Source organism: Mirounga angustirostris, unplaced genomic scaffold (assembly GCF_029215605.1).
Source record: "Mirounga angustirostris isolate CCGP_5_RB_7025 unplaced genomic scaffold, mMirAng1.0.hap1 SCAF_6, whole genome shotgun sequence".
Taxonomy (NCBI): Eukaryota; Metazoa; Chordata; class Mammalia; order Carnivora; family Phocidae; genus Mirounga; species Mirounga angustirostris.
Window position 1 is genome coordinate 5,925,161 of NW_026991714.1, and position 26,600 is coordinate 5,951,760.

The following is a 26,600-nucleotide window of genomic DNA, read 5'->3' on the forward strand; positions in this document are numbered from 1 at the left end:
CCTTGAACGCACCAATTATCCTTCCTTTCAGGGCTTATGTAACTTCTGTTGATATCCACATCACGCTTCATCATGGTCTTGACTCAAATGTCACCTTATCATGAGGTCTCCTTGATCATTCACCATAACCCCACTCCCTCACCATCTCCGTCTCCCGTTTTATTTTCCCTCATTATACTCAATACCAGTTGACGTACCATATGTTCATTTGTTTGTTTATTGCCTGACTACCCCTCTTATCAGAATGTGAGCTCCAGGAAAGCCAGGCCTTTGTTTTGTTCACTGCCATACTTAGAGTGTAGGTCAGTGTCTGGCACGTGATAAAGCACTCAAATATTTGTGGGATGAGTAAATTCTTTAGCATTTGAAATCAGAATTTTAAACCTAGAAAGTCCTTATGAATGACGTAGTTTAATCTCCTCATTTTAAAATTGAGGAAGTTATTGCCCAGATGGTCGAAATGACTCGTTCAAGGATATACAGGTAGTTGGCGTTAGAAACCTTTACATATACAGTTTTGGATTGTACTATACATTTTGCTTTAAAATTTGGCTTTTGAACTCAATATTGGGTCATGAGCTTCCATCCACTTCATAACGTCCATTTAAGTTATCACTTTAAAATCTGTTCTACTTAAGTTACTCAAGCTAAGTTACTAAACATAAGTGGATATATTTAAGTGTGTGTATGAAGTTAGCACTGCAACATACGATCCTCTATATTGGAACATTTCTGAATTAAAAAGTAAAGAAATGAAAGACTTCGGAAGAGCGCCTGTGTGGTTAATGTCCAGGTATGGAGGTGCTTGCTTTAGCTATCCCTAGAATTCTTGGGGGTGGGGGGATGGGTGGGGCTTTGAGCTGCCCAGGGCTGGGAGAGAATGTTGGAGGAGCCTGGAGAAGACAGTCTCTGAACAGGCCAGGGCACAGATCCAAGGCCAGGCCACCTTTCCTCCTGAGGTGAGGACCCTTCTCTTGCAGGTTCTCGGCTAAAATGTCCCAAATGTGATACCCAGGCCTTGCTGGCCTAATCTCTTAAGAGTGAATGAATTTAAAGCGGACAACTCCTCTTTCTTCTGGGGCTACAAAATAGGTGACTTCTTTTTGAGGATGGTTTGATTTTCCACTGTGAAGTCATTCATTGCACACTTCTTCAAACATTCCCTTTTTTCCTGGACCCATCACCAGGACTGATCCCAGTATAGCTGATCTCTCCAGCAGCAAACTTTGGCAGCTCCTTCTCACCGGTACAGAGGGAGAGGGTTGACCAAGAAACCCAGTCCAGAAGCCAGGCTGACCTCTGCATCTTGACTCCTGCCTCCCTCTTCAAAGGCTCCCTGAGCTTCCAGAAGGGTTCTCAAGCCCTCTGAGAGGAAAATAGCCACTTATGGAGCACGGGTTTTTGTTTCTCCTTTTAAAAATTGGTTTCCTTTGAATTACACAAAAGTCAACTTTAAGTTCCTTTAATAAACTACTGAAGTTTAATGTATCACATTCATGCATCACACACTCTTACATACTGCCCTGGTCAGTGTAGCAGGGAGTGTCTCTGCCTGCCCCCTGGGAGACTCAGGTTCCACTCCCCAACGGGCAAATGACAAGGACATTTTGTTTTCTTTCCTCCACTTCCACACTCATGTCTCCGAAAAGTCTCCTCCTTTTGGCATACTGTGCTTTTCCAGCCGGCCTCTGGGACAATGCCCCTTGGGGACACGAGCGGGGCATCAGGGACAGGTCTCAAGAGCAGGGTATTTCCACCACAGCTCAGGCGCCGCCTCCTTCCAGGCCCCCCGCTCCTCAGAGGGAAGTGACTCGGTAAAGAAGGGGGACCAAACAAAAGGCTTCAGCTAGCTGGTTTCTTTTAGTTCAGTGTCACAAATCCAAGAATGGAGAAGGACTTAGTTCAAACAAGTGTGCGACATAAAAGCATTAGGCTGCATTGGCCGGGAATCGAACCCGGGCCTCCCGCGTGGCAGGCGAGAATTCTACCACTGAACCACCAATGCTCACGCCATGCCCCCTCCTGGCGCCATCCTTTAACTTCATATGCTTCCCTAGCTCCGTTCCACCGCGGGAACCCGGTCCTTGCTGAGTCACCCTTTAGAAAGTAGAGCCTTTAGAGTTCAAGAAAGAAAAACGTGACGACTCAGAAAAGAACGACAATAAAAAAGGCTACAGGAAGTCCTGGCTCGGAGGCCGCGGCTCCTTTCGCACAGAGCCACGCGCCTTCGGCTTCCGCGGCTGCAGGCGTCGGACCCGCCCTCTTGAACCGTCCAGGGCGAGCCTTTGTTCTCTCCGGGCGTTGGGCCTTCAGTGGCTTCCCACCGCGCTTGCAGCCCGCCGGGAGGAGCCGGACTTTCCCCGCCGCTGAGCCAGACGCGGGTGGCCGGCAGGCGGCGCGGCGGCGGGGAACGACAGGCTCGTGGAGGCCGCGCCTCGCGGCCCCGAGTCCCGCGTCCCGGGAGCGCGAGAAGCCCGAGCGACAGCCGCCCCAGCGAAGTGGCGGTGGGCACGGACCCGGGCTCCACGCGCTCGTGCGTGGGCGTGCGGCACGCGCCCCGCTAGGTGGCCTTCCCCGACCCCGCGCCGCTAGGGTGCGGGCAGCCGAGAGCCCCGCGCACCGCCCGCTTGGACGCCACGAGGCTGACGGCGCGCAGGTTCGCGAAGCCCCGAATCACCGGCCCTTGCGCGGGGCGAGGGAGGACGGCGAGGCCTGGGTGCGCGTGTCCTGCCACCCCGAGGAGGTCTCGTCCACTGTGCCGGACCAGGGGGAGGAGGCAGTGCGCCTGCTTCAAGGACTCGAGGCGCCAGGCCACCAATGACGCGGGTGCCATCGCGGGGCGCCACCCCGGCTGCGGATCATCAACAAGCCCACGGCGGCCGCCCTCGCCAACCGGCTGACCCGCGGGGCGCCAGAGAGCAAAATGTGCTCATTTTCGCCCTGGGTGGGAGCACCCTCGCCGTAAGGGTCCTCACTATGGACGCCCGTGTCTTCCAGACGTCTGAGGCCTGGGTGCGGGAGGTCAGGGGGCACGTGGCGCTCTCACAGGCCAACTGTGAGATCGTTCCCTGTTGGGGGGCGTGGGCTTCTACACGTCCATCACTCGAGCCTGCTTCGAGGAGCTGAGCTTGGTTGTTTTGCGCAGCGCCTTGGACTGGGTGGAGAAGGCCCTGCGGGATGCCAAGCTGGAGAAGGCCGGATGCATGACATTGTCCTAGTGGACGGGACTTCTTTGGGGGCAGGGAGCTGAACAAGAGCATGAACCCCGATGAGGCTGTGGCTATGGGGCTGCTGCGTAGGTGGCTGTGTTGATGGGGGATGAGTGTGAGAAAGTGCAGGATCTCCTGCTGCTGGACATGGCTCCCCCGTCCCTGGGGCTGGAGACAGCAGGTGGGGTGATGACCACGCTGATCCAGAAGAATGCCACCATCCCTATCCAACGGACCCAGACTTTCACCACCTACTCAGACAACCAGCCTGGGGTCCTGACCCAGGTGTCTGAGAGTGAGGGGGCCATTAACAGGGACAATCATCTGCTGGGGCACTTTGAGCTCATAGGAATCCCTCCTACAGCACATGGAGTTCCCCCAGATCAAGGAGACCTTTGACATTGATGCCAATGGCATCCTGAGTGTGCAGCTGTCAGGAGCCCAGAGAAGGCTAACAAGATCACCATCACCAACGACAAGGGCCGGCTGAGCAAAGAGGACGTTGAGAGGATGGTTTGGGAGGCTGAGCAGCACAAGGCTGAGGATGAGGCCCAGAGGGACAGAGTGGTTGCCCAGAACTCCCTAGAGGCCAGTGTCTTCCATGCGAAGGGCTCGGGGCAGGAGGAAAGCCTTAGAGACAAGATTTCCAAAGAGGACAGGCACAGGGTACAAGACAAGCGTCAGGGAGTTCTTGCCTGGCTGGAGCACAACCAGTTGGCAGAGAAGGAGGAGTATGAGCATCAGAAGAGGGAGCTGGAGCAAATCTGTCACCTCTATTTATTTGAGAGAGAGAGAATGAGAGACAGAGAGCATGAGAGGGAGGAGGGTCAGAGGGAGAAGCAGACTCCCTGCCGAGCAGAGAGCCCGATGCGGGACTCGATCCAGGGACTCCAGGATCATGACCTGAGCCGAAGGCAGTCGCTCAACCAACTGAGCCACCCAGGTGCCCCTGTCACCTCACCTTCTCCAGGCCTCTGGAGGGCCTCGTGTCCCTGGGGGTGGTCGTTGTGGAGCTGAAGCTGGCCAGGGAACCCCCAGTAGAGCCCTGAGGTGGATGGAATGGCCCCTTCTGACAAGTCCTCTGTGACATAAGGGCTGGGCTTGTGCGCCTTCTAGACTGTCTTCTGTGATCTGGCTGTGAACCCCAGGAATGGGGGTAGAGGGGAATCTTCCACCCAAACCAGGAGCTTTCTTCGCAGTGTGTTGTATAATTGAGGTCTGTGTCATTTCACTCTAAAAAATCCCCTTCTCCCATTTCAGACAGGCAGAAGTATTTATTATTATTATTATTATTATTATTATTATTAAATATATTATTTATTTATGAGAGAGAGAGAAAGAGCATGAGCCAGGGGAGGGGCAGAGGGAGAGGGAGAAGCAGGCTCCCCACTGAGCAGGGAGCCCCACACAGGGCTCAGTCCCAGGACTCTGAGATCATGACCTGAGCCAAGGGCAGATGCTCAACTGACTGAGCCACCCAGGCGCCCCCAGAAGTAATTATTATTAACATTTGTGTGGCACTTCAACATCGCTTTTACCTACTTTTTTTTTGTTACTTGCATGTATGGATTTTGTTAATATATGTGGATTTTGTGAAATACAGATCTAAATAAACTTTTAAAACTCCTCCTTAGTTTTCATTCCAACCAATTAAATATATAAAGAGGCAAGGCTTTCGGAAGCAGAAAATGTTGGGGTCGCTATTGAAGGACGGTTATGAAGAGAACTTGCAACCCTGTGTGTGTGATTTCCACAGAAGGAAACAGGGTAAGGAGAGTTTAAGGCAGAAACGTTGAGACTAGTAAAATCTAAGGGCTGATAGGAGACAGCTGTGAGTTATCAGGGGAAGAATGAAGGAGATAAGAGTCAGAAACATGGAGAATGGAGAGAAACTAAGTCCTGGCAAGGTTCGCATGTGTGACCCTAAGATAAAAAATTCCGTATTGGGATTCTAGTTTAGTTTGTCTAGTGTCCTAATACTCTGAGAAATAATTTATATGCTAATTAGCTGTCACTAAGCAAGTGACCTTATCCATTGTTCTTTCAGAGAACAAACCCCAGTCTGGACTCTGGAGATGTAGTTTCTCCTGACTCTGGAGAGAGTACATGGAGCGGTGTGATTAAAGTCACTGTTGATCTTATGTGTGTGAGAGGAATAGCATGGGCCCATCTGGTTTCTGCTGATGGGCCCTAGAGTGATGATGATGATGATGATGATGATGATGATGATGATAGTAATTAATAATAATAATAATAATGACAGCCGTGTATCATAGTGACAGTATTGGAACCAGACTGCTTAGGTTTTCAGCTCTGTTCCTTTATATATGGTGTGAGTTAAACTCTCTGAGGTTTGGTTGCACTTTCTGTATGGGAGGGTGATGAAATAGGACCTATCTCAGGGTTGCCAAGAGGGTTCAATTAATTAATGTACATAAGAAGTGATGAAGAATGTTAGGCATATAGCATATGAGCACAAATAGTAGCTATTACTAATTATCTTGGTTGACTAATTATCTACGTAGCAGGTACCTGACACGCATAATCTAATTTAATCCCCACTGCAACATCACAGGGTAGTAGCTCTTTTGGAGCATGAGGATTCTGAGGTTCAGAGAGGTTAAACACTTTACTCAAGGTCACACAGCGATTAAGTGTGTGTGGGTGGAATTGAGAACCCTGTCCTGCCTGATTCCGGAGCTTCTGCGTTGTCACCTCACAGAGAGGCCGCAACTCTATTATCAGAACTTCCCCCAGATGTTGTGAAATTGGATATGTTATTCCTGTAGGACACAGTTGGATGCTGAGCCCTGAGAGGAAAGTGTATATTTTATTGTATTATTTACATTATTCACTAAGTGAATATGTGCTTTTTATAGCAAATGACTGAAGCTGGGAAGTCTCCTCAGGCTCAGTTTTACTGCCAGTTAAGTAAATGACACTATGAGAGCAAGGGTAGACTTGCATGCGTTAGTTCCCAGTTAACCCAGTTCACACTCTATCTCTCCTGTGAGCAACGGAAGATGCATTTTTATCTCAGAGAGGCAGGTGGGTTTGGCTAGAGCGAGGCTACATTATCAGTAGCTAAGGTTGTCTCTAGTGGGTGGAGAGGGGGTTGCAGAGACAACTCCCCCTCCTGAACGTGTCATTTCACATTTTTAACTGCTCTTCTTTCCTTGCATCTGGCCTTCGTCCTGGGCATCCTGGTTTCACATTGAAGGAACCTACCCCCCAAAAGAGGACATCGAATACACATTCAATATTACACTTTCCCTTTCCTGAATTTCCTCCCAACTTCCAACATGGACCACCCCACCTGTTTGTACTTCCCAAGAGGAATGATGGTACTTGTGTTGTCTGGTGAACTGGTGAGACTGGGGCCTCGACCCAGCCAGACCCCAAGGATTTGCCAAAGGTTCTTGATCTTGTCACGCGAATGAATTCAAGGACAGACAACAAAGCACAGTGGACAAGTGACACAAGCGAGAAAGTTTATTAAAGTGAAAAGTACACTCTTGAGATATGAGAGCAGATATGAGAGTAGCCAAGTGAGAGAGAGGGAGGGAGGGAGGGAGAGAGCCATGTAAGCATGGGGTTGGGTTTCTTTTATTCACAGCTGTTAACTAGGGGGCAGAATATTTATTACTTGGGGCAGGAAGCAGGGTTTCAAGCTTTTTCTTCCTTATTTGGTTAGGGGTTTCCTGTCATGGCATCTGCCATCTTGGGCCTGTCTGGTTTGATCCGGCTTCTTGTGGAGGGCTGCCAGGACAGGCCTCTGACCTTCCAGTAGCTGGCCATGGCTTCCTCGCTGCTGGCTTCCGGGTCTCCTGTTGGAAACTAACTGCTTAAATCATAACACTCACAGGGTTTGCATAGTTTCTTAGCATTTCAACAACATATATCTCATTCTGTCTTTAAAAACTCATATAGGGTGTAAGAAGGAAAGTTCTCTTTTTTTTTTTTTAAGATTTTATTTATTTATTTGACAGAGAGACACAGCGAGAGAGGGAACAGAAGCAGGGGGAGTGGGAGAGGGAGAAGCAGGCTTCCTGCTGAGGAGGGAGCCAAATGTGGGGCTCGATCCCAGGACCCTGGGCTCATGACCTGAGCCGAAGGCAGATGCTTAATGACTGAGCCACCCAGGCGCCCCTAGACACAGTTTTTAATTTAACTTTTGATCTCGTGTTCTAAGCACAGTGTCTGACATATGTGAGTAAAAGGTGCCTTGGTGAGAAGGGAAAGGATATTCCAAGTTCAAGATCAACCTGTACAAAGGCACCTAAATTAGACAGACCAGGGCTTCTCAAGCTTTCATATGCACGTGCATCACCTGGAGATCTTACAAACTTTGGATTTGGTGGGTCTGAGGTGCGTCCTGCAATCTGCATTTCTAATAAACTCCTAGGCTCTCCTCTAAGCCTCCCAACAACTCTGTATAGGTTATACTGCAGGCAGACTTCCCAAGATCAAGGTCTAGTAAATAACAAAGAAGGCAGTTTGTTTGGCAAACTTTCCCTAATCCGACCTGAAGAATCCTTCCATCCTCACCATCCTCACACTTGTGAACCTCACATATTCAGCTTCTTCATCTTGACAATTCTATCCTCTTCCCAGAAGAGCAACAGGATTTTTTCATAACCAGTTCCTCCTACATCTGAAAGCATCTTCTTTGTGATCTTCAGGAAAAAGTAGCTCTTGCAACAACAAACTCCGCAAGTTTACCTTTTCTCTGTATTACTTTTCCTGATTTGTTCTATTGACTTCATTTCCTGGGTTTTGGTTACACAGCAAACGTACTGGATTAGAATTGGTGGTGGTGTTAGAGTCAGTAGCTGGTTGGGTTTTAATCCGGTTCCTGGATGCCAGCAAAGGAGTCAGGGTGAGCTGTCAGGAAAGTTAGATACCTAGCCTGGCAGCATTCCAAAATTAAAGCCACAAGAAAGCCAGATCAAACCAGACAGGCCCAAAACAAAGAAGGCCTGAGCCTGACCAAATCAGGGAGAAAAGTCCACAAACCCTGCTCCCAGAGAAATCTCCCCAACTAATAAATACTCTACCCCCTGGTTAACAACAGTCAATAAAAGAGAGAGACCCAAACCCTGGGCCCAGCTCTCTCTTTGGCACTCCGGCTCTCATATCCCTAGACTGCACGCTCTTTCTCTTTAATAAACTCTTCACTTTCACCGCTCAGCCATCGTCTGGGCCCTCCTTGAATTTTTCTCTTGCCACGAGACTAAGAGCCTCCAGTCACATCCGAGGGACTGGCTGAACCTCCGGGCCCAGGGGTCTCCCCCGTCCACCCTGCAACGGTAGGAGTGGGTGGCACAAGATGGTGGGAAATGTGAGGCCTACCAAAGTTAAACACTACGGTCTGAGCATTAGAAGACTCCCGCCGAGTTAGCAAATGAAGGGATCTGAGTTAAGAGCTTTTCCTTGTTCGGTCGGAGGAGAATTTGACATCTGCCTGCCCTAGTGTGCCAGGCACATAGAAAGGGCTCAAAATTTTTTTTCATAGTTAGGTATAGATCCCAACTGCTTCCGGTTTTCATAGACCAGTCTCCTGCCTACAATACAGAAAAAAATAGATTCAGTCCCATATTCACAGTGAAGCATAATATTCATAAATAGATACGCAGGACAAAAAGGTGGTGTTGATTAATCAATACTCCTTTCTCCATGAATTCAATTGTATTTGTTGGTGGGGAAAAAGTGAAGGAGAAAAAAAAAAAAAAAAGGGCTTTGTCAGAAGTGGGATTCGAACCCACGCCTCCAGGGGAGACTGCGACCTGAACGCAGCGCCTTAGACCGCTCGGCCATCCTGACATGACGGCCGGAGTTTTTCTTATTTCACTTTCAGATTACCCCACAGTGCTGTATCATGACGTCAAGTTCTATCGATGCTGCGTTTATTGCTTTAAATAAAACTAGAACTCTCCCTAGGCTCCTTGACAAAGTACGGAAAATAAAACTGTCTCTGACTCCTCCTTCCTAGTTCTCCACCATCCTAAACTGTAAAGATCCATTTTTCCTGGCGCCCTTTCCGGCCGGTCTCCCCTGGACCCTCAGCCAAATCGCTGGTACCGAATCCCACAGCCGGCGGACCCAGCGCTGGGGCGCGCCAAGCGGCGGGTCTGGGAGCGCGGATCAGATCAGGCGGCAGGGAAAATCCCCCAGCCACGCGCGGCTTCCGCCTTCCCGCCCGCCTCCTCCAACCCTCCACCCCAGCCGGCCCCCGTGACTGGCGGACCGATTAGGAGTAAGTTCGGGATCCATCCTCGCCAGAGGAAGGCTCCGTGTACCTCGGGAGCGTAGAACGCCACGGAGAAAAAAAAAAAAAAAAAAAAAAAATCCACGGCCTCCACTTTCCTTATGTATGGAATTCTAAAGACAGCGGAACGCTAGCGTTGGTGGTATAGTGGTGAGCATAGCTGCCTTCCAAGCAGTTGACCCGGGTTCGATTCCCGGCCAACGCAAGCCCTCCCTTTTCTTGGAAGAGCGCGCGGGGTGCTTTTTAAAAAGCTTGAACCCAAACTAGGAACTGCAGGCGCTGCTCTCTCGCGCCGGGGCTCGACCGTCGCTGCGGAGCCCCTCTCCCCGCCCCGCTGCGTTTGGGCGGTGGTCGACTCTGAACGCTTTCCTCTCCGCCGCTCCTTCCCGCCTGACTTTAAGCGCTTCGGTCTGCTCAGGATCCTACCCGGTCCCGGTCCCGAGTCTCCCCGGGCCCTGCGTGCAGGTGCGAGACGTCCTCGCCGGGGCCCTGCGCGTGACATTAGCGGGGGCGTTGGAGGAACTGCACTTGCAGGTCTACGTCAGTAAACAGATCAATTATTTGAAGTCAACAAATAGACCATTAAAAAAGATGCCCAATTTAGCTATCGGAGAAAGTTTAAGTACGCTCGGAGCAACTTGGGTATATGAATCCACTTTTTCAGCTGTAAACGTTATGAAATCGAAGTACCGATCAAGTTTGCAAATGAAAACTTAACGCCCGAGATGAAAAGTGCTGTCTGTGAGTGTACAATACACAGTGGTTTGAAAACTAAGTACGAAAAAGAATCTCTATATATTTTTATCTTAGCTGCATGTCGAAAACAATATTTTGGAAATCTTGGGTTACTTAAGATGTAGTCTTAAAATTATTACATGTTTCTTTTTAATGTGGCTGCGAGAAAATTTAAATGACACAGAGGGCTCTCATCATGTCAGTTTTGTAACGTGCCAGTCGGAACCATCAGCTATGTTTCGCAAAAGGAATTGTCCCGGCAACTTAGAAGTAACTTCCTAAACAATGATTTTGGCGTTGGCGATGCAGTTTTCCTCGTTAGTATAGTGGTGAGTATCCCCGCCTGTCACGCGGGAGACCGGGGTTCGATTCCCCGACGGGGAGACAGAAACGGCGCCTTTTTTTCCTCCTTTCCTTAGTCTACGTTCTCGCTTACCGCAGAAACAAAAGATATTCCTAAATAATTTTAGGTTCTCTCCATGAGCATGGTTGTCACCTGTGAATTTCTTGGATGATGGGCGGGAGCACCGGTAGGCACAGTTATTTTGACCCTGGTACCTTGCAAGGAGGTGTCCCTCTGATGTACCGCTGAAGAGGCCTGCTGCCACTGAGTGTAACTTCTCCCATGCCCATGATTTCTTGCTGCCCACTGGAAGAAAATTCCAGGCTCCAGGCTCCACCTTGAGCCCTGTATTCCAGATTTTCACTCTCCTTCTTGCCCTCTCCCACACCGACGACTGACCTCCTTTCTTTCTCCCGGGTATATTGCTATCCACCCGTGCCCAGCCCACGTTCTCAAAAGTTCGCGCTCTTTCTGCTGCCTTACTACAACCAAGGTGAGCAAACAGAAACGAGCTCTAGTCTGACAATCAGTAAGCAGCTGTTTGCTTTGGCGCAAGCCATTTTTCTCTGGGCTTCGGTTTCTTCATCTGTAACGGGGAGGAGCCAAGCTACAGTTTTTGAGACACTTTGGGGCTAAAGTCCTTTGAAGTAGTACCCTGCACTCACAGTTGGCTCATGCTTTAAAAAGATACTATTTTTCCTGAATATAAGGGTAAGATATAGTCCTTGTAGAAAATATGGGAGATAAGCAAACCACAAAGAGAGAAGAGGCATCCATATTTCCATCACCCAGGAAATCCCTATTAATATTTTGCTGTGTGTTTATCTCTTCCGCATTTTTTAAATGCAAAGCTGGAATCACATTGTGCATATCGTTTTTTAACCTACTTGAGTGTTTACTTAAAAATGTGAATATTTCTAAATTCATTAAATGTTAGTCCAAAACATTATTTTAATGGCTTCGTTGTGCTATATTAAGTGGCCACATCATCATTTCTTTAACGAATCTCCTGTTTTTAAGCATTTTTGTTCCCGCGGTGTTTTTCTGGCTCTTCTGGTGGGGCAGCTCTTGAAATCTCTGCTGGGTACTCTTTCACCCCCCAGCCATTACTTTCAGCATGGCCTCGGTGAAATCTGTGGTCGGTCCATACTCAGTTCAAGGGTGACCCAAAGATATGAGAGCTTGATTTGCAGATTTGGTTTTCCTGGATGAGACTATCTCTTTTCTGAGTTTGACTTCTTCAGTTTTCAGCCAGTCTGGAAGCCCAGTGCGTTGGGTATAGGACTAGTTTCCTGCATTCATTTACGCCCCTGAGTTTCCTGGTGAGTGCCCTCAGGATGAGGATCTCACCCATTGTGATTCCTTCTTCTGGGGCTTGAATGCTCTTTTATTGTCAATCTGATTTGATTGCTATCCAGTGCCTTACAGATTTTTAAAAAAAATATTTTGTCAGGAGTTTATAATTGTTATCTATGGAGTGGTTAGCACGACGCAAGCTCCTCCACCATGATGGAAAGTGAAACTGCTTTTTAATTTTATTCATAGTGTTTTTGAATTTCAGAAGTTTCTAATTTTTATGTAGTCAAATACTTTCCCTGGTAGTTTTTTTAACTTTTTTTTTTTCATATATAGAAAACTCCTTCCCACCCCAATATCAGATCAGTTTTTACCCCCTTTTCCTTATAGTAATTTTGTTTCCTTTTGCTTTTTGATATTATCCCTTTAATTCTTTTTGAAATTATTTTGAGATACAACATGGGGTAACTCTATAACTCTATTCCCATCCCTCCACCTGATGGTTCTCCATTCAATTCATTGAATAGCCCATCCCTCAACCACTGATTTGAAATGACATCATTGATGGCTACTAATCCATCCATCTCTCTCAAACAAAACAAAACACAAAGTCTGGGACATACTTCACTCCAGTCTCAGCTTGGATCCACAAGACAATGGTAAAACCAGAAGATATCAAGCTTCCTCTTGGATATTGTGAATGACTGGGAGTCAATGGCTTATGTATTTTTTTTTTTAATGCTGCTGTCCCTTCTTTTCTTGCTCATGTTTTTGATATTCAACTCTGTGAGTGATGTCCCACTCTGATTTCCAAGACCATTTTGACTCCATCTTGGATTATGAGCTGTTTATCATGAACCCAGTAGATTGCAAATTTTCTTTTAGATATCATGAATCCGTGGGATGGTATAAACTTTCCTCTGTTACACCGTTGGGGTCTTTTCTTTTTTTTTTTTTAAAGATTTTATTTATTTGAGAGAGAGAATGAGAGACAGAGAGCACGAGAGGGAAGAGGGTCAGAGGGAGAAGCAGACTCCCCGCCGAGCAGGGAGCCCGATGCGGGACTCGATTCCAGGACTCTGGGATCATGACCTGAGCCGAAGGCAGTCGCTTAACCAACTGAGCCACCCAGGCGCCCCCCGTTGGGGTCTTTTCCACAGGAATTTGGGAGGAGTTCAACACATGGACCTGGAGCCCTTCCCTCTCCCCACCCCCAGGCTGTCTTTTAAGAACAAAAACATGCACAGACCCTTGCCACAGTTTATCATAATACACACAACTGTAGCCCACGACAACATAGTTCTTCAGAGCTTTTCATCCCCTCATTCTCTAACAGTCCTATATTAGAGGCAGAAGTGGGAACATTACCTGCTTATATTTTAATATATTTAATTTGGTGTTGGTTTTATTTTATTTTATTTTTGCTTTTCAGTTTACTCCCTGTAGTGAATATGTGGATTGGTTTGCTCAACACCCATTCCAGTATCATTCTGGTTTGCTTTCCTGTGCTGTTGAGGCTGGGGAGCTAAAAAGGACATGTTCTAGATTCCTCTGAGGCTGGGTTTCTGGTTATGATTTAGGTTTCACCAACAGGATGTACTTCAGCGCGATTTTGATTTGTAACTGGGAGAGAAACAGAGATACAATTTTGGAGGTGTAAGTAGTGGCCAATGCAGCTTTGTTCTAGAGCAGAGACCGGAAACAGCAGAAGCTTTGTAATTTGCTTTGTAGCAGTTTTTGCTGGGTACTGTGGTAGCCCTGTATACAGAAGAGTTTTGGGAGTTATTCCTGAAAGTCAGCCTCGAGTCTGTTTCCTCAGTCTTCCTAATGCCTGGTGAATTATCTGTAGCCCTCAATAAATCCTTTTGTATTTAAATAAGCTAGAGTAGATGCTGTTGTTTGCGATTAAGAACGTTACTGGGCTCATCCTTGAATGAGAAGCAATCTAAGTAATCTATCTAGACCTGGTGTCTCTTTCTCCCAATAAGGAGCAACCCTCATTCTGGATTTTATGTGTATTCTTTCTTTGGCTTTTGTAATAGTTTCAGTACATGTGTATGTGTTATCAAATATATATATTATTTGGATTTTCATGCTTTTAAAATGTATGTAACTGGTACCAGATGGTACATAGTCTTTTGCAACTAGCTTTTTCCCTCCCCTTTTTACTAAGTATTATTTTTATAGGATTCATTTATATTGAGACACATACCCATGAATGGTATTCAGAAGATTTTATTATTTTTATTTTTTATTTTTTTAAAGATTTTATTTATTTTTTTTGACAGAGAGAGACATAGTGAGAGCAAGAACACAAGCAGGGGGAGTGGGAGAGGGAGAAGCAGGCTTCCTGCAGAGCAGGGAGCCCGATGCAGGGCTCGATCCCAGGACCCTGGGATCATGACCTGAGCGGAAGGCAGATGCTTAACGACTGAGCCACCCAGGCGCCCGGTATTCAGAAGATTTTAAACAGTTGCAGGATTATATATTTCAACTATTCCCTATTAGTCCTTAAGTAGATAGATGATAGATGGATAGATAGATGAATAGATAGATATGTGTGTTTATGTATCTCATAAGACTGATTTCCGGGTAATGTAAGTTGTAGTGCAAATACTGTGTCAACCTTCCAAATCATCTCCAAAATATTTGATTTTTAATAATTGTTGCTTTGTTTGCCACAGCTGTTACTAGCTAAAAGCTGCCTCTATCTGAGCCCTGGTTTAAAATGGGGAACTGCATCAACTTCCTGCAATTTCTTTCCAATAGGTTGATAGTCATTAGCTGACTTGTCTGAATAAGTTGAAATTGTTTTCCTAAAATTAGGAAAGGATGGGTATTAATGATACCGCATCCTTTGTCATCTGCTGTTGAACCAACAACAACTGTAACATATTTTTTCTAGTCTTTAAAATATTGTCTGTGGGGCATCTGGGTGGCTAAGTCAGTTGGGTGTCTGACTCTTGATTTTGGCTCTGGTGGTGATCATGGGGCTCTGAGCTCAGCAGGGAGTCTGCTTGGGATTCTCTCTCTCTCCCTCTCCTTCTGCCCTCCCCACACCCCTGCTCGCACTTTATTACTAAAACAATTATTAATGGTGGGAGGATGTTTGGAGTTTTAAAAAAAAAAGGACAACCTTGTCCCATGAATTGAAGTTAAAATACAATACAGTTGCGGAAAAGAGGCGCCTGCCCCTCAGTCACCCTTGAGTCCCACATTTCCCCCATGGTCCAGTCTGCCTCACAGCCTCCATCCTACCACAGGACGGCCACCAGTGCCAGCAGAGGCCACAACACCTGGCTGATGCTCTCAATGTGACCCATTACTGCCTGTCTGCTCTCTGTTATTTCCGGACTCTTGGTAGCAAGGTTGGGTGGAGGCTTCAGTTCCCACAAGTGGCCACAAGCAGGAGTGACTACAGAGTAGTATTGAGTGGTAGTGGGCAGCCACGGTCTTGGGGGGGCCAAATTGACACTAGGTTCTTGTTACCTGGACCAGGGTTCAGGTGGCCCCATCCTGGGAGACAAACAGGGACAGGGACCTATAACCAGGACTCAAAGTAGGTTGGCTTAAATTGGACCTGCAGGTTGGGAGGCCTTGGGTGGCCTCTGGGCAGTGCCCACGTAGAGTTTCCTAGAGTTGGCCAGCAGTGGTATGGGGACTGGCTTTTTGGGGTGTCCAGGGAGAGCCAAAGCAGACCCTAGAAGATGACTGTTTCTGAGGGGAAGTTAATTGTTATAGCCCTGCCCAATCAGCATGTAACTACCTGTACATTTCCCTCCTTGTAACAGGATTAACTGCATTCCAAAAGTTGCCTGTTGTTTGTTTGTTTTCTAACAGATATATTTAACAGAAAATACTGTTTAACGCATATGCTAAACACTGAAGGTTGGTATAGTGTTCCTTTTCCCTCGTGCACATGTAAAACCTTGAACAATCCACAATTCGGGTATGTTATATTTTTATTACTCTTCAATCTAAGTATTTTTCAATTTCCATTCAATTTCTCTTTGTTCCATGAGGTATTTAAAAAGCATGGGTTTTAAATTTTCCACATATATGAGGGTTTTATTTTTATTATTTTTTTATTTTTAAAGATTTTATTTATTTATTTGACAGAGAGACACACAGCGAGAGAGGGAACACAAGCAGGGGGAGTGGGAGAGGGAGAAGCAGGCTTCCTGCGGAGCAGGGAGCCTGATGTGGGGCTGGATCCCAGGACCCTGGGATCATGACCTGAGCCGAAGGCAGACGCTTAACGACTGAGCCACCCAGGCAGCCCTATATGAGGGTTTTAAAAGGTATTTTTTTGTAATTGATTTCTGAGTTAAATTGCATTATGTTCAAAGAATGTATTCTATATAGTGCCAATTCCATGATATATGTTAAGACTTGTTTTATGGCCTCATATAAAGTCAATTTTTATAAATGTTCTATATGCATTTGAGAAGAATGTATAACCAAAAATTATTGGTTGCAGAGTTGTAAATATATAATAAACCAAGCTTACTGTGTTCATATGTTTAATTTTTTTCCCTCTGTTTGACCTATCAAATGCTGAAAGTAGTATGTTGAATTCTCTCACCATAGAATTTGAAGATTCACTGTAAATGAATTTGTCAGTTTTCCCTTGTAGGTCAAATATTCCTGCTTTTATATTTTAATGCTGTTTTATTAGATACATGTAAGAGTTATTATATGTTCATCATGAGTTTAATCTTTTATTGCTATCTGGTGACCATCTCCATCCCTCATGATGCATCATTTCTTACACTTTATTTTGTCTGGTATTATATAGCTACATGCCAACTTTCTTTTTGTTAGACCATTCCTGGCATATCTTTTTTCCATTCTTTTTCATTCAATCCTTCTGTTTTTTTTTTTAATGTTTTAATGTCATTTTTGTAAAACAGGATAAAATAGAAAATACATTTTTAAAAAATCCACTTTAACTGGCAAATTTTCTCCATTTCTATACATAGTGATTACTGATATATTTGGATTTATTTCACCATCCCATTTTGTGCTATCTTTTTCATGCCTCAGTTTGTTTTTTGTTTTTTGTTTTTTTTGGCCTTCTTTCGGATTGCTGTTACGTGTCCATGCAAAGGGAAGCATAGGAAATGTATCTGTGTTTAGAATAAACTGGAAAGTAATTTTTAATTCCTGCTGCCAATCCAATAAAAGAGGTGAAGGCGAGAGTAGCGGTTCCTAAACTTGGACTTCTCAGATGAGTAAAATTTCCCCTAAAATGTTGGTGGTCAATATAGAGTTGCCAACTTTTTATTTTGCCAAGTTAGGAAATTTAGAAAACAACCACAGCCACAGCTGTCACCTATCGTCACCATAATTTTATAAAGTAAAGAACATTTAAAACCCACCTTTTAAAGTGTAAAAAAAAAAAGAAAGGGTAGTCTCAATGCAGAGATCATTTGGCGAACTTATCTGAGATACACACACACACACACACACACAATTGATGCCCATGCCCCTCTATCTGCATTAGTGTGTACGCTCATTTCACCCAACATCGTTGGAAACTTTGACCTGCACCTAAACTGGAGCAGAGGGCGGGGGTGTGGAAGGAGGAGGAGGTTCTGGGTGGGGGCTGGGGAGGGGCCTCCGGAACCAGTCACACACTGTGGGTGCCTGGGTGCGGCAAAGAACGGAGGTAGAGCGGTTGGGTGTGCCTGCGGCTGCGAAACGGGCCAAGAACCAAGAGAGGAGCTTCTCTCCAGGCAGGAGAGAAGAGGAGGCCCAGTCCTGACCAGGATCCCTGGCCTGATGATGTTGGATGCGGGGTCTCTGCCCTCGGATATTTAGATCCGGATATTTCGATGTGAAAGTCCTTCAGTCAGTGGCATTTAATAAACTCTATGTTCTGCCCGGGTGCCTAATACGCTAGAGGAAACCTTTCAAAACAGCTGGGGCTGGAGATTAGTCTCGGTCTATTAGGCTCCCTTGCTTAAACATGTCATTGTGCCGGGCAGGATCGGACACGTGATGCCGTATTTTAAATATTCACAATAACAAGCTGACACGGACACATAAATTGTCTAGATCAGCAAAAAAAAAAAAAAAAAAAAAAAAAAAAGTAGACTGTACTTTCCGGAGCAAACCCAAGGGAACTCGCGAGCCCACAGAGAGCCCTCGTTAAGGGCTTCCCCAGAGACCTCGGCGGCTCCGGCTTCTAGGCCTCGTCTGGGCGGACGCTGAGGCCGGTCCCAGGTCTGAGCAGGTGCCAGCGCGGGGCAAAGCCCTGCTCCGCTCGGGCCGCCCGGCGCGCGGGAAAGGCGCCAGCCCAGCCGGGTTTGGGGGCGCAGGAGGAAGCAGTACGAATGTTCTCTGCGGTGAACTGACTTGGCAGAGGCGCCGGCCCTCGCCTGTCTCTGTGGCGCAATCGGTTAGCGCGTTCGGCTGTTAACCGAAAGGTTGGTGGTTCGAGCCCACCCAGGGACGGTGGCTGAGCGTTTTGAGCCTGGGGTGTGTCTCGCGGGGCGCGGAAGCCGCGGAGGTCTGGGCGCTGCTGTCATGTCAGGCCCTCACTCTCCCGCCCCCCGGGTGTTCCCAGACGGTGGGTCTGCAAGATCCGCCCTGCGGTTGGTAGCAAGCCTTTTAGCGGCTTGATTTAGGTCCTACGGAAACTGCCCCGTGAAACCGAGTAAAATGTTTGCCGACCAAAGGAAGCAAGGACTGCTAAGCCAAAGATGAATTCGTTGGCACATCTGCCTGCTTTGCCTTTGCGCTTGGATTTCCTAACTCATCAAACAGTCGTGTCCGGAAACTGGGCCCCGAGTCATGCTGAGTCCTACTGCTTACCCGTGTCTGGAGAGAATGCCTTCTGGCTTTTCAGTAGGCACCTTCCTCCCCAGCCTCGCTGCCTTTCACGTCCTCACCACTTCCCCCTTGGGTCACTGCAGTAACTACCCGGCTTTCCAGGGGGGAGGGGGTTTTCCTGGCTTCAAACCGCGCCCCGCCCTTCTTTCCTCCACGTAGCTGCCAGAGAGGCTTCCTAAAATGCAGACTTGTTCTGCTTAAAATCCCTCAAAGGCTTGCTTGGCCGGCTGGGCGCTCCTTAGCCTGGAAGGCAGTGCCTTTCATGATCCGGCCCCTGAACTCGCTCCTCTCCCTCCCTGGCTCTTTACACTAGAAAACAGCTAAACTACTTTCTTGAGCCCTACTCTGGCTTTTGAATCTTTGCCTGGCAAACTTCTCTTCAGCGTCTGTCCCCCTTGCCTGGCAAACTGCTACTCATCCTTCACCACCACAAAACTAAGCCTCTTCTCTGCAGGCTGTTCTTCATTCCCTCGTCTGGGCTTTTCTCCCTAGAATGAAAACTCTTCTAGGAATGTCCCCATGTTGTTCATCTCTCTATCTTCAGCACCTAAGCCCAAGCTCGTGGCATCATAAGTACTAAATAGATGTGAGTTGAAGATTTTATTTATTTGTTTGAGAGAAAGATAGAGAGAGCATGAGAGTGGGGTGAGGGGCAGAGGGAGAAGCAGACCCCCAGCTGAGCAGGGAGTCTTTCCCCGAGCTTGATCCTGGACTCCTGGATCATGACCTGAGCCCAAGGCAGACATCCAACCAAGCCACCCAGGCCCCCTAGATGGGGGTTTCCCGATGCACTTGCCTCACGTCTGGATCTCATGTAATATTCAAACGTCAAGCTTGAATCATGTTGGCATGTAGCTCATAACTGACACCTAACTAACCTATACCTCTGTCCAGGCCCCTATCTCCTTCCTGGGGATGCCTTCTCCTGTCCACCACCTGCTCGGAACTAACTCTAACAGCCACCCACCCTCCCATCCCACACCACCTGTAAAAGTCCCCTTCACCAAGTTGTCTCAGCAAGATTGGTTGAGTCTGCAACTGGTTGATTCGTGTGAGCTGTGAGGATATGATTTCATTAACCCAAACTCATCCCTGGTAGAATTTCAGACAGCAGGAGGAAAAATGGATTTTACCATTCAGGTCATGGTTTTTCCATCTTTGGAGAGCAGCATGCAAGATCTTGTTCAATGCTTTATTGGAATCAAGAAATGCTCTGTTTAAAGCTTCTAATACAGAAAGACACAGCTAAGCTTTCTTCCACAAGCCACGCTCGTGACCCCACCCCCACTCCATCGTCACTGCCAGGCCGACAGATTTCAAAGTCTCAGAGTCTAACTCAGCAGAGTCGAGCACATTTAGCATCGCTTATCCAGCATTTGGTGGATGAATGATGTGAAGCTGGAGCTGGAGCTGTATTAAATACTGAAGCAGAAAGCTGGTCATAGTCCCTGCATCGCCTCTCTCTAATTCCTACTATCCTGGCCCACAAATGTCCTCATGTCCTGCCCATTGCCTCCTGAACAGCTGTTGTTGACTCTTTCCTGTCATGCTTTCTCGGTTCAGACCCAGAGCAAGCTCTGTTCACTGAGCTTGATCTGGGACAGCAATGTGGCTCTCCTTCCTATGGACACAGAGTTTGATCTGCTCGTTCTTTTCCAAGACCCTTCCATCCCCAACCCCTTTCCGGGAGCATTTTCTACTCATGACAGACATCAAGAGCGTTCATCATTAAATATTCACACAGCATCCCAGTTCTGACAGGGGCTCCCCTGAAAAATCAATTCTACATCACCCTGTGATTTTTCTGTACCTACACTACCGCTCACGTTCTAGGAAGACAGTCCAGGCAGGGGTTTGCCCTGGTCCGTCCTGGACTGCCTTGCTCTTTCTCAGCCACCCCCTTTTGCTGTCTCCCCTAGACCCTCAACAGCCCCCACAATCTATATGGAAGGGGCTTTAGGGTGGCAGCAACAGATGTAGACCACGACCCAGCTGGCCCTCGGCCATAATTCTTTTATTTACTTATCCAGTTATTTAAGAACAAGTTCATACATTGGGTCACCACCCACAGTCTACATTGTGGCTTTGCTGTGACAGACAGTAGGGCAGAGAAGGTATCTGGGTAGCTCTGAGACTTCAAGTCTGAGTACTGTGTCTACTCACTGGGGCTTCATGGTTGGCCCCCAGAGATCGCAGACCCTTCCTTTCCAGCAGAGACCAAGACAGAATGGAGTTGAGTGGAAGATCCTCAGCCCAGATCCTGAGGTGCGGTTTTCCTGCTGCTCCCAGAGCTGCCTGGTGGGGATGATGGGGTTGTGAATCCAGAAGGAGGCTCAAAGGTGCTGCTTTTATTACCCCCATTTGTCCTAAGGGCCCTGTTTCCAGGAGACTTTGCTGTTTTTCCAGCCCCTCATTGAGCTATGAAGGTCTCTCTGCACAGCAAAATACAGTCCCGTGTCCACTGCAAATAGAAGTACCATCACCAGGGAGAAAGGGATTTGGGGCCAATGTAGGAGTGGTAAGGTGGATGGAACTGCTGAACCTAATGGGAGAAGCAGAGGGATGAGAAAAATGACACTTGTTAAGGCAGAAATTTGGTGTCCAATTCTTTCCTTTTATCTAGTGGTTAAATAAATATAAAGGTCTGGGTCCCCTGGGTGGCTCAATTGGTAAGGTCTGCCTTCAGCTCAGGTCATGATCCCGGGGTCCTGGGATCGAGCCCCACATTGGGCTCCCTGCTCGGTGGGGAGCCTGCTTCTCCCTCTCCCTCTGCCTACACCTCCCCCTACTTGTACTCTCTCTCTCTGTCAAATAAATGAATAAAATCTTTTTTTTAAAGAGTTTATTTACTTATTTGACAGAGAGAGACACAGAGAGAGAGGGAACACAAGCAGGGGGAGTGGGAGAGGGAGAGGGAGAAGCAGGCTCCCGGCAGAGCAGAGAGCCCAATGCGGGGCTCGATCCCAGGACTCTGGGATCATGACCTGAGCCGAAGGCAGACGCTTAACGACTGAGCCACCCAGGTGCCCCTAAATGAATAAAATCTTTAAAAAAAGATAAAGGTCTGAATCTTTGGTGTGATCTTAGAGACACATTAACGCGCCCCCCCATTCTCCCCTCAGTTAGAGTTACTTCATCCGTAAGGTAGACTCAATAATGCCTATAACCTCCTAACATTGTGGTGAGGGGGTCACTGTGATGGTCAAACTGGGTGCATGGAAAGAAGCACTTAGCGGGGTGTCGAGCACACTGAAAGGTGCCCGATAAACGTCAACTCATCTTTGTTACAGAAGGGGAACTTGAGACTCAAAGAGACTAATGGTTTATGCACTGTTACATGATTAATGAGCAGCAGAACCGGGACCCAGTTTCCATGCCCTCTCTGTGAGCCAGTGAGGGGCGCCCACCAGGTTGGTTCTTGGCTAAGACTTGAGGCTTGGAGAGGAAAGGAGGGCAGTGAAGATGGGCTAGCACTCTAGGGACACATAACATTGTGGGTGTGGTGTGACTGGGGCAAGGAGGGACAGGTGTACTTATGGGGCAGGAAATGTGGCTTCTGTTCGTGCAGAGTCAATGACACCCCTCAGAACCCCTTGTAAAGAAGCCTGTGGAATATTCCAGAATCTCCTTTCCACTCATCTTCACAGTCTGAGTGCAGACTCCATCCATGCCCAGGGGGGTCTGGACCCTCGAGAGCTGTGCAGCTCTTACCTTGAATGATGATGTCCACAGGCTCTGAAGACTCGTTTCTCTTCCCAATAAGCCCCCTGCAGAAGTAGGAGCCACTGTGTTTGCTTGTTGCTGCTGGAATGTGGAAGTCAGAATTATTATAAGAAAACTTCTTGCTTTTTCCATTCTGGAAATATTGAACTTTCCATACGGGCTTGTTCTTCCAGCTGTGGCACCTCAGCCAAATGGGCTCCCCCTCCTGGAACACCTGCCGAGGCGTCCGGAGCAACAGCCAACCTGAAAGACACGGAGGCCACGGCCCGGGGGCCTCAGCAATCAGAGCCAAGACCTTGGGAAGGGGACACTCACCACCCAGATCCTGGGGCGCCATGGAGAGCCAGCCTGGGAGCCATCCCTGCAGAGCTTGCTTCGGGAAAAAGCCCACTGGGCCCTCAGGAGAACTCATGTCACACCAAGACTTTTTGTCTAATGGGGAAGAGGGACACACAAATCAAACCGTAAGGGTAGAACAGAGGGACTAAGGGAAGAGGTAGGGGGGAAGCCATCTGCAGGGTCCTTAGGGCTGCCCTGGGATTTGTTATGGCAAGTAAGGCTACAAGCAGCCACCATAAGTTCTAGGTCAAAGAGTAAAAATTGCATTTGAAAATGATGATTTGTGGGGTGCCTGGGTGTCTCAGTTGGCTGAGCGTCTGACTCTTGGATCCAGCTCGGGTCATGACCTCAGGGCCGTGGGATCGAGCCCAGCATCGGGCTCCATGCCCAGCAGAGTCTGCTGGAGATTGTCTCTCTCCCTCCCCCTCTACCCCTCCACCCACGCACTCATGAGCTCTCTTTCTTTCTCTCAATAAATAAATAATTTAAATCTTAAAAAAAAATGACGATTTGCTCCATTAAAGAAAGGTTGAGGGGTGCCTGGGTGGCTCAGTTGGTTAAGCGTCTGCCTTCGGCTCAGGTCATGATCCCGGGGTCCTGGGATCGAGCCCCGCATCGGGCTCTCTGCTCCGCGGGAAGCCTGCTTCTCCCTCTCCCGCTCTCCCTGCTTGTGTTCCCTCTCTTGCTGTGTCTCTATCTGTCATATAAATAAAATCTTTAAAAAAAAAAGATTATGATTATAAGAATACATATAGATAGTCTGGTGGCCTTTGGGCCAGTCTGTCCTGCCATGGACTTCATGAATGTCCATATGTACATCCATTCAGCGAAGATTTGGTTGAGCACTCACTAATGTACCAGGTGTTGTGCAGTCTGGGGTTACCCGCTGACGAAGACACATGATCCCTAACCTCAAAGAATTTGTAGACCCAACACAGAAAAACACATACGCAGAAATAATTCCAACACAGCGTGCTACAACAGGCAAAGAACAAAGGTCTCGAGGGCCAAAGAGAATGGCACAAAGAGGACTTCTCAGAGGAGGAGAAAGTGAAACGAGTCTTGAAAGATGATCGAGAGTTTTTCCTGGTGAAGTTAGTGCTCATGGTCACAGCTTAGTACAATCCTCATTGACGGGACTTCCAAAGCCAGGTTCTAGATCGAACTCCAGGGCAAACTAATAGCTCTCAGGATTGATTTTTCTAATAACCCATTTTATTTGGTCTAAGGTAGCCACGCCTCACCTAGCTAGGGAATAGACATTCCTCCCCGTAACTCCGTAGCATGAAGACTGTGTCAGCTACGTGGTGGTCAGAGGCTAAGGAGCCACGAAAGTCAGCTTCAGAGGCCTAGTTCTGTGAAACTCTTTGCAAGTCAGGCCCCCCTTCCCCTCCAGGCTCCTTCCACCTGTACACATGGTGACCCTGAGGCAGCCATTGAAGTAGCGTCAGGCTTGAGAGGGGACACTGCAGGTACTGGGCCAGGTGCTGTGATTCCAGGGACCGCGGGACATAGCCCTGCCTCTGACATCCTTCCCTCACCTGCTTCTGATGCCTGCATTCTGCAAACAATGCTAAAGACTTCCGTTCCATGACCCGTGTGCAGGCTGAACATGTCTCTATCCCCACTAGGAGGGTTACACTGAAGTTTAAGTTTGAGTGTGGCATTGATGGGGACAGGGTGGTAGATAGGACCCTGGGCCGTTTGGAAGGGTTTGGAGGGTCACTTAGGGCATTGTGCGCCTGAGAGTCAGATGGAGATGGGGGTCATAAAAACAGAATCATTAACTTATTCAATAAATATCAGTGAGCACTAACAGCATGGCCTGACCTTCAGGTGACACCATGCTCTTGGGTACGTTCTATGTGAATGGTGGTTGCTGGGACTGTGCCCTGCAGGGTCCTGGGTCCATCAGGCACCAGCTTTTGACATTTTGCCCAAGGCCTGCTTGGAGATAGGACTATGACTCTGGTATAATTCAGGGTGGCCACAGATCATCTCGTCTCAGTTTTAACCCCCAAGTCTCGGGTCTGCTCAAGTCTTCCGCTTCCACCCTCTATTGGCGAGTCCCCTCTTCCCCTTCGCCCACTCACCCACGTGGACTTCGAGCTGCACGGGGTCACTGAGTTCAGAGAGTCCCTTCCGGCACCTGTACTCGCCGCTGTCTTCAATCCTGGCGACTTTGATGAAGTAGCTGGTCTGATCTGAGATGAGGGTCCCATTGTGCAGCCACTGGGTGGAACTGTCCCCAAAGGGATCGGTCCCCTGGCACTTGAAAGTCACACTGTCCAACGTGAGGACCCTATTGTATGGAGGCTCCAGGACCACCACAGCCTTTGTGAGGTTTGCTAAGGAACCAAGAGAGGGTGGATTAGGGCAGGGAGCGGAGCGGGCCTTACACTAGCATTCCCGGGGAGGCTGAGAGCCAGAGCGAGCCCATTGCAAACCCACGCTTGGCGACTCCGCCTTGGTCAGTGACTCAGACTCAGAACATCTTGGCTTCAAGGCACTTAGCCCCATTTCTGGCCTCTCATTATCCTGAGGAAAATTAGCCAGAGAAGCCTAGGGCCAAGGCCGACTGTACTGGGGAAGTGCCCCCTGACAACCCCACACCAACTGTTTCCCACGTGGTGCGCGTTTCCCAGCGCCCCGTGGCTGTTCCACACTGCGTGCCTAGCTGGATCCATCGAGACCACAAAGCAAACTCACCAGCTTGTGTGCCAGCAGAAACTGCAAGACAAAAGGGCGAAACAAATGCTGAACAGAAGTGGAGATCAGGGGGCTGGAGTGTGGAAGGGGTGTAAATTCCCCTGCCAGCCCCTGCCTTGGGGGTCCCGTGTCGCCAAGAATCAAGGTATGTATGGTGGCTACCTTTCCCTCTGCCTGCCTTCTCGTCACCAGTGTCAACGTCTCCTGTCCTGCCTTCCACCCCCATCCCCGCTTTCAACACCACTCCCTTCCTCCTTAGTCCCTCTTCTCAAACTCCCAAAACAAGGGTACAGACTGAATTTCCCCGAATCAAGCCGGAGACACCACGTCAACCCAAGTCCTCCCACAAGGGTGGAAATCAGAAGTCTTGGAGGGGAACCCAGTGACGTCAGAACGGAAGGGACAGAACTTAGGGACCATCTATCTGGTCCATAGCCTTCAATTTACAGATAGGGAAACTGAGCCCCAGCAGGGTGAAGGAACAGAGACCTCCCAGTCCCCCTTCACTTCCTGGTTATGCCCAAATCAGAGCCTGCGTTCTCATCTCTAGCGCCTCAGGGGTTTGTCCTGGGAGCTCTATTGAGCGCTCTGCATGTGGTAAGGGGTCCTATTCCTTGGTAGGGGTCCTCTCCCCGGCCTGAAAAGTGGGCTCTGCTGAACCCCAGGGCATCTGGAGCTTCTCTCGCAGCCCAAGTGACTCTGACTTACCTAGGAGCAGCAGAGCCATTGAGGGTAGCAACCGCCTCATGCTGTCACATCAGAGCGAAGTCGCCGCAGATACACTGAGCCCTTACAGGCCGCAGGCAGCTCACTTGAAGAGAGGAAGTAAATAGTCTTTCCCCCACCCCCCAGCTCATTACTCTCTAGGTTCCTTTTCCCAGAACGTCATCTGATTTCTGAACCAGAATTCTGACAAATGAGCCCCATGATAGGGCAGGAAGGGGAAGAAAAAAGTCTGGAAGGAAGCTGAGGGGGCATGTCCCCCTTGGGGGTCCACATAGGTCTACAGGTGAGCATCTAGTGATCTCTAGAGGCTGTCAGAATGCAGCTGGTAAATCTCAAGATATTCCCCCCCCCCGCCGCCCCCCCGCCCCCCCCCCCCCCCCCCGTGGGTTTGGATCCACTCAGTGCCAAAGACAAG

At 48.3% G+C, this 26,600-nt stretch overlaps 2 protein-coding genes and 5 non-coding genes across 11 annotated transcripts; 4 read left to right on the forward strand and 3 right to left on the reverse strand.

Annotated features, from left to right (window-relative positions):
* The first annotated feature begins 460 nt into the window (after nt 1-460).
* Nucleotides 461-4,825, forward strand: HSPA6 (heat shock protein family A (Hsp70) member 6). The gene is given in 11 exon segments (XM_064593572.1): nt 461-483; nt 2,336-2,504; nt 2,565-2,849; nt 2,852-2,903; nt 2,906-3,061; nt 3,064-3,195; nt 3,198-3,218; nt 3,221-3,277; nt 3,280-3,584; nt 3,586-3,640; nt 3,643-4,825. Coding segments are annotated over 11 exon segments (1,839 nt in total). The 3' UTR covers nt 4,227-4,825.
* On the reverse strand, nt 1,935-2,005 carry TRNAG-GCC (transfer RNA glycine (anticodon GCC)). The gene has a single exon. It is a non-coding gene; the product is annotated as a tRNA-Gly (tRNA).
* A 4,124-nt stretch (nt 4,826-8,949) lies between the features above and the next one.
* Nucleotides 8,950-9,032, reverse strand: TRNAL-CAG (transfer RNA leucine (anticodon CAG)). The gene has a single exon. It is a non-coding gene; the product is annotated as a tRNA-Leu (tRNA).
* A 578-nt stretch (nt 9,033-9,610) lies between these two features.
* On the forward strand, nt 9,611-9,682 carry TRNAG-UCC (transfer RNA glycine (anticodon UCC)). The gene has a single exon. It is a non-coding gene; the product is annotated as a tRNA-Gly (tRNA).
* Nucleotides 9,683-10,524: 842 nt separating this feature from the next.
* On the forward strand, nt 10,525-10,596 carry TRNAD-GUC (transfer RNA aspartic acid (anticodon GUC)). The gene has a single exon. It is a non-coding gene; the product is annotated as a tRNA-Asp (tRNA).
* A 7,640-nt stretch (nt 10,597-18,236) lies between these two features.
* TRNAN-GUU (transfer RNA asparagine (anticodon GUU)) lies at nt 18,237-18,310 on the forward strand. The gene has a single exon. It is a non-coding gene; the product is annotated as a tRNA-Asn (tRNA).
* A 2,377-nt stretch (nt 18,311-20,687) lies between these two features.
* LOC123845882 (low affinity immunoglobulin gamma Fc region receptor III-A-like) lies at nt 20,688-26,318 on the reverse strand. Of its 5 annotated transcripts, XM_045876779.3 has the most exons (6): nt 26,168-26,299; nt 25,460-25,507; nt 24,844-25,098; nt 22,727-22,843; nt 22,400-22,492; nt 20,688-21,230 (listed from the first exon to the last, which is right to left on the reverse strand). In XM_045876779.3, exons 1-6 carry the CDS (start codon nt 26,205-26,207, stop codon nt 21,055-21,057), a joined length of 729 nt encoding a protein of 242 aa, XP_045732735.1. In that variant the 5' UTR covers nt 26,208-26,299; the 3' UTR covers nt 20,688-21,054. The 5 variants fall into 5 exon arrangements, with proteins under 5 accessions (XP_045732735.1, XP_045732731.1, XP_045732734.1 ...); XM_045876775.3 differs by having other exon boundaries at nt 22,400-22,843; nt 25,460-25,480; nt 26,168-26,318; XM_045876778.3 differs by lacking the exon at nt 22,727-22,843 and having other exon boundaries at nt 22,400-22,654; nt 25,460-25,480; nt 26,168-26,314.
* Nucleotides 26,319-26,600: the final 282 nt, after the last annotated feature.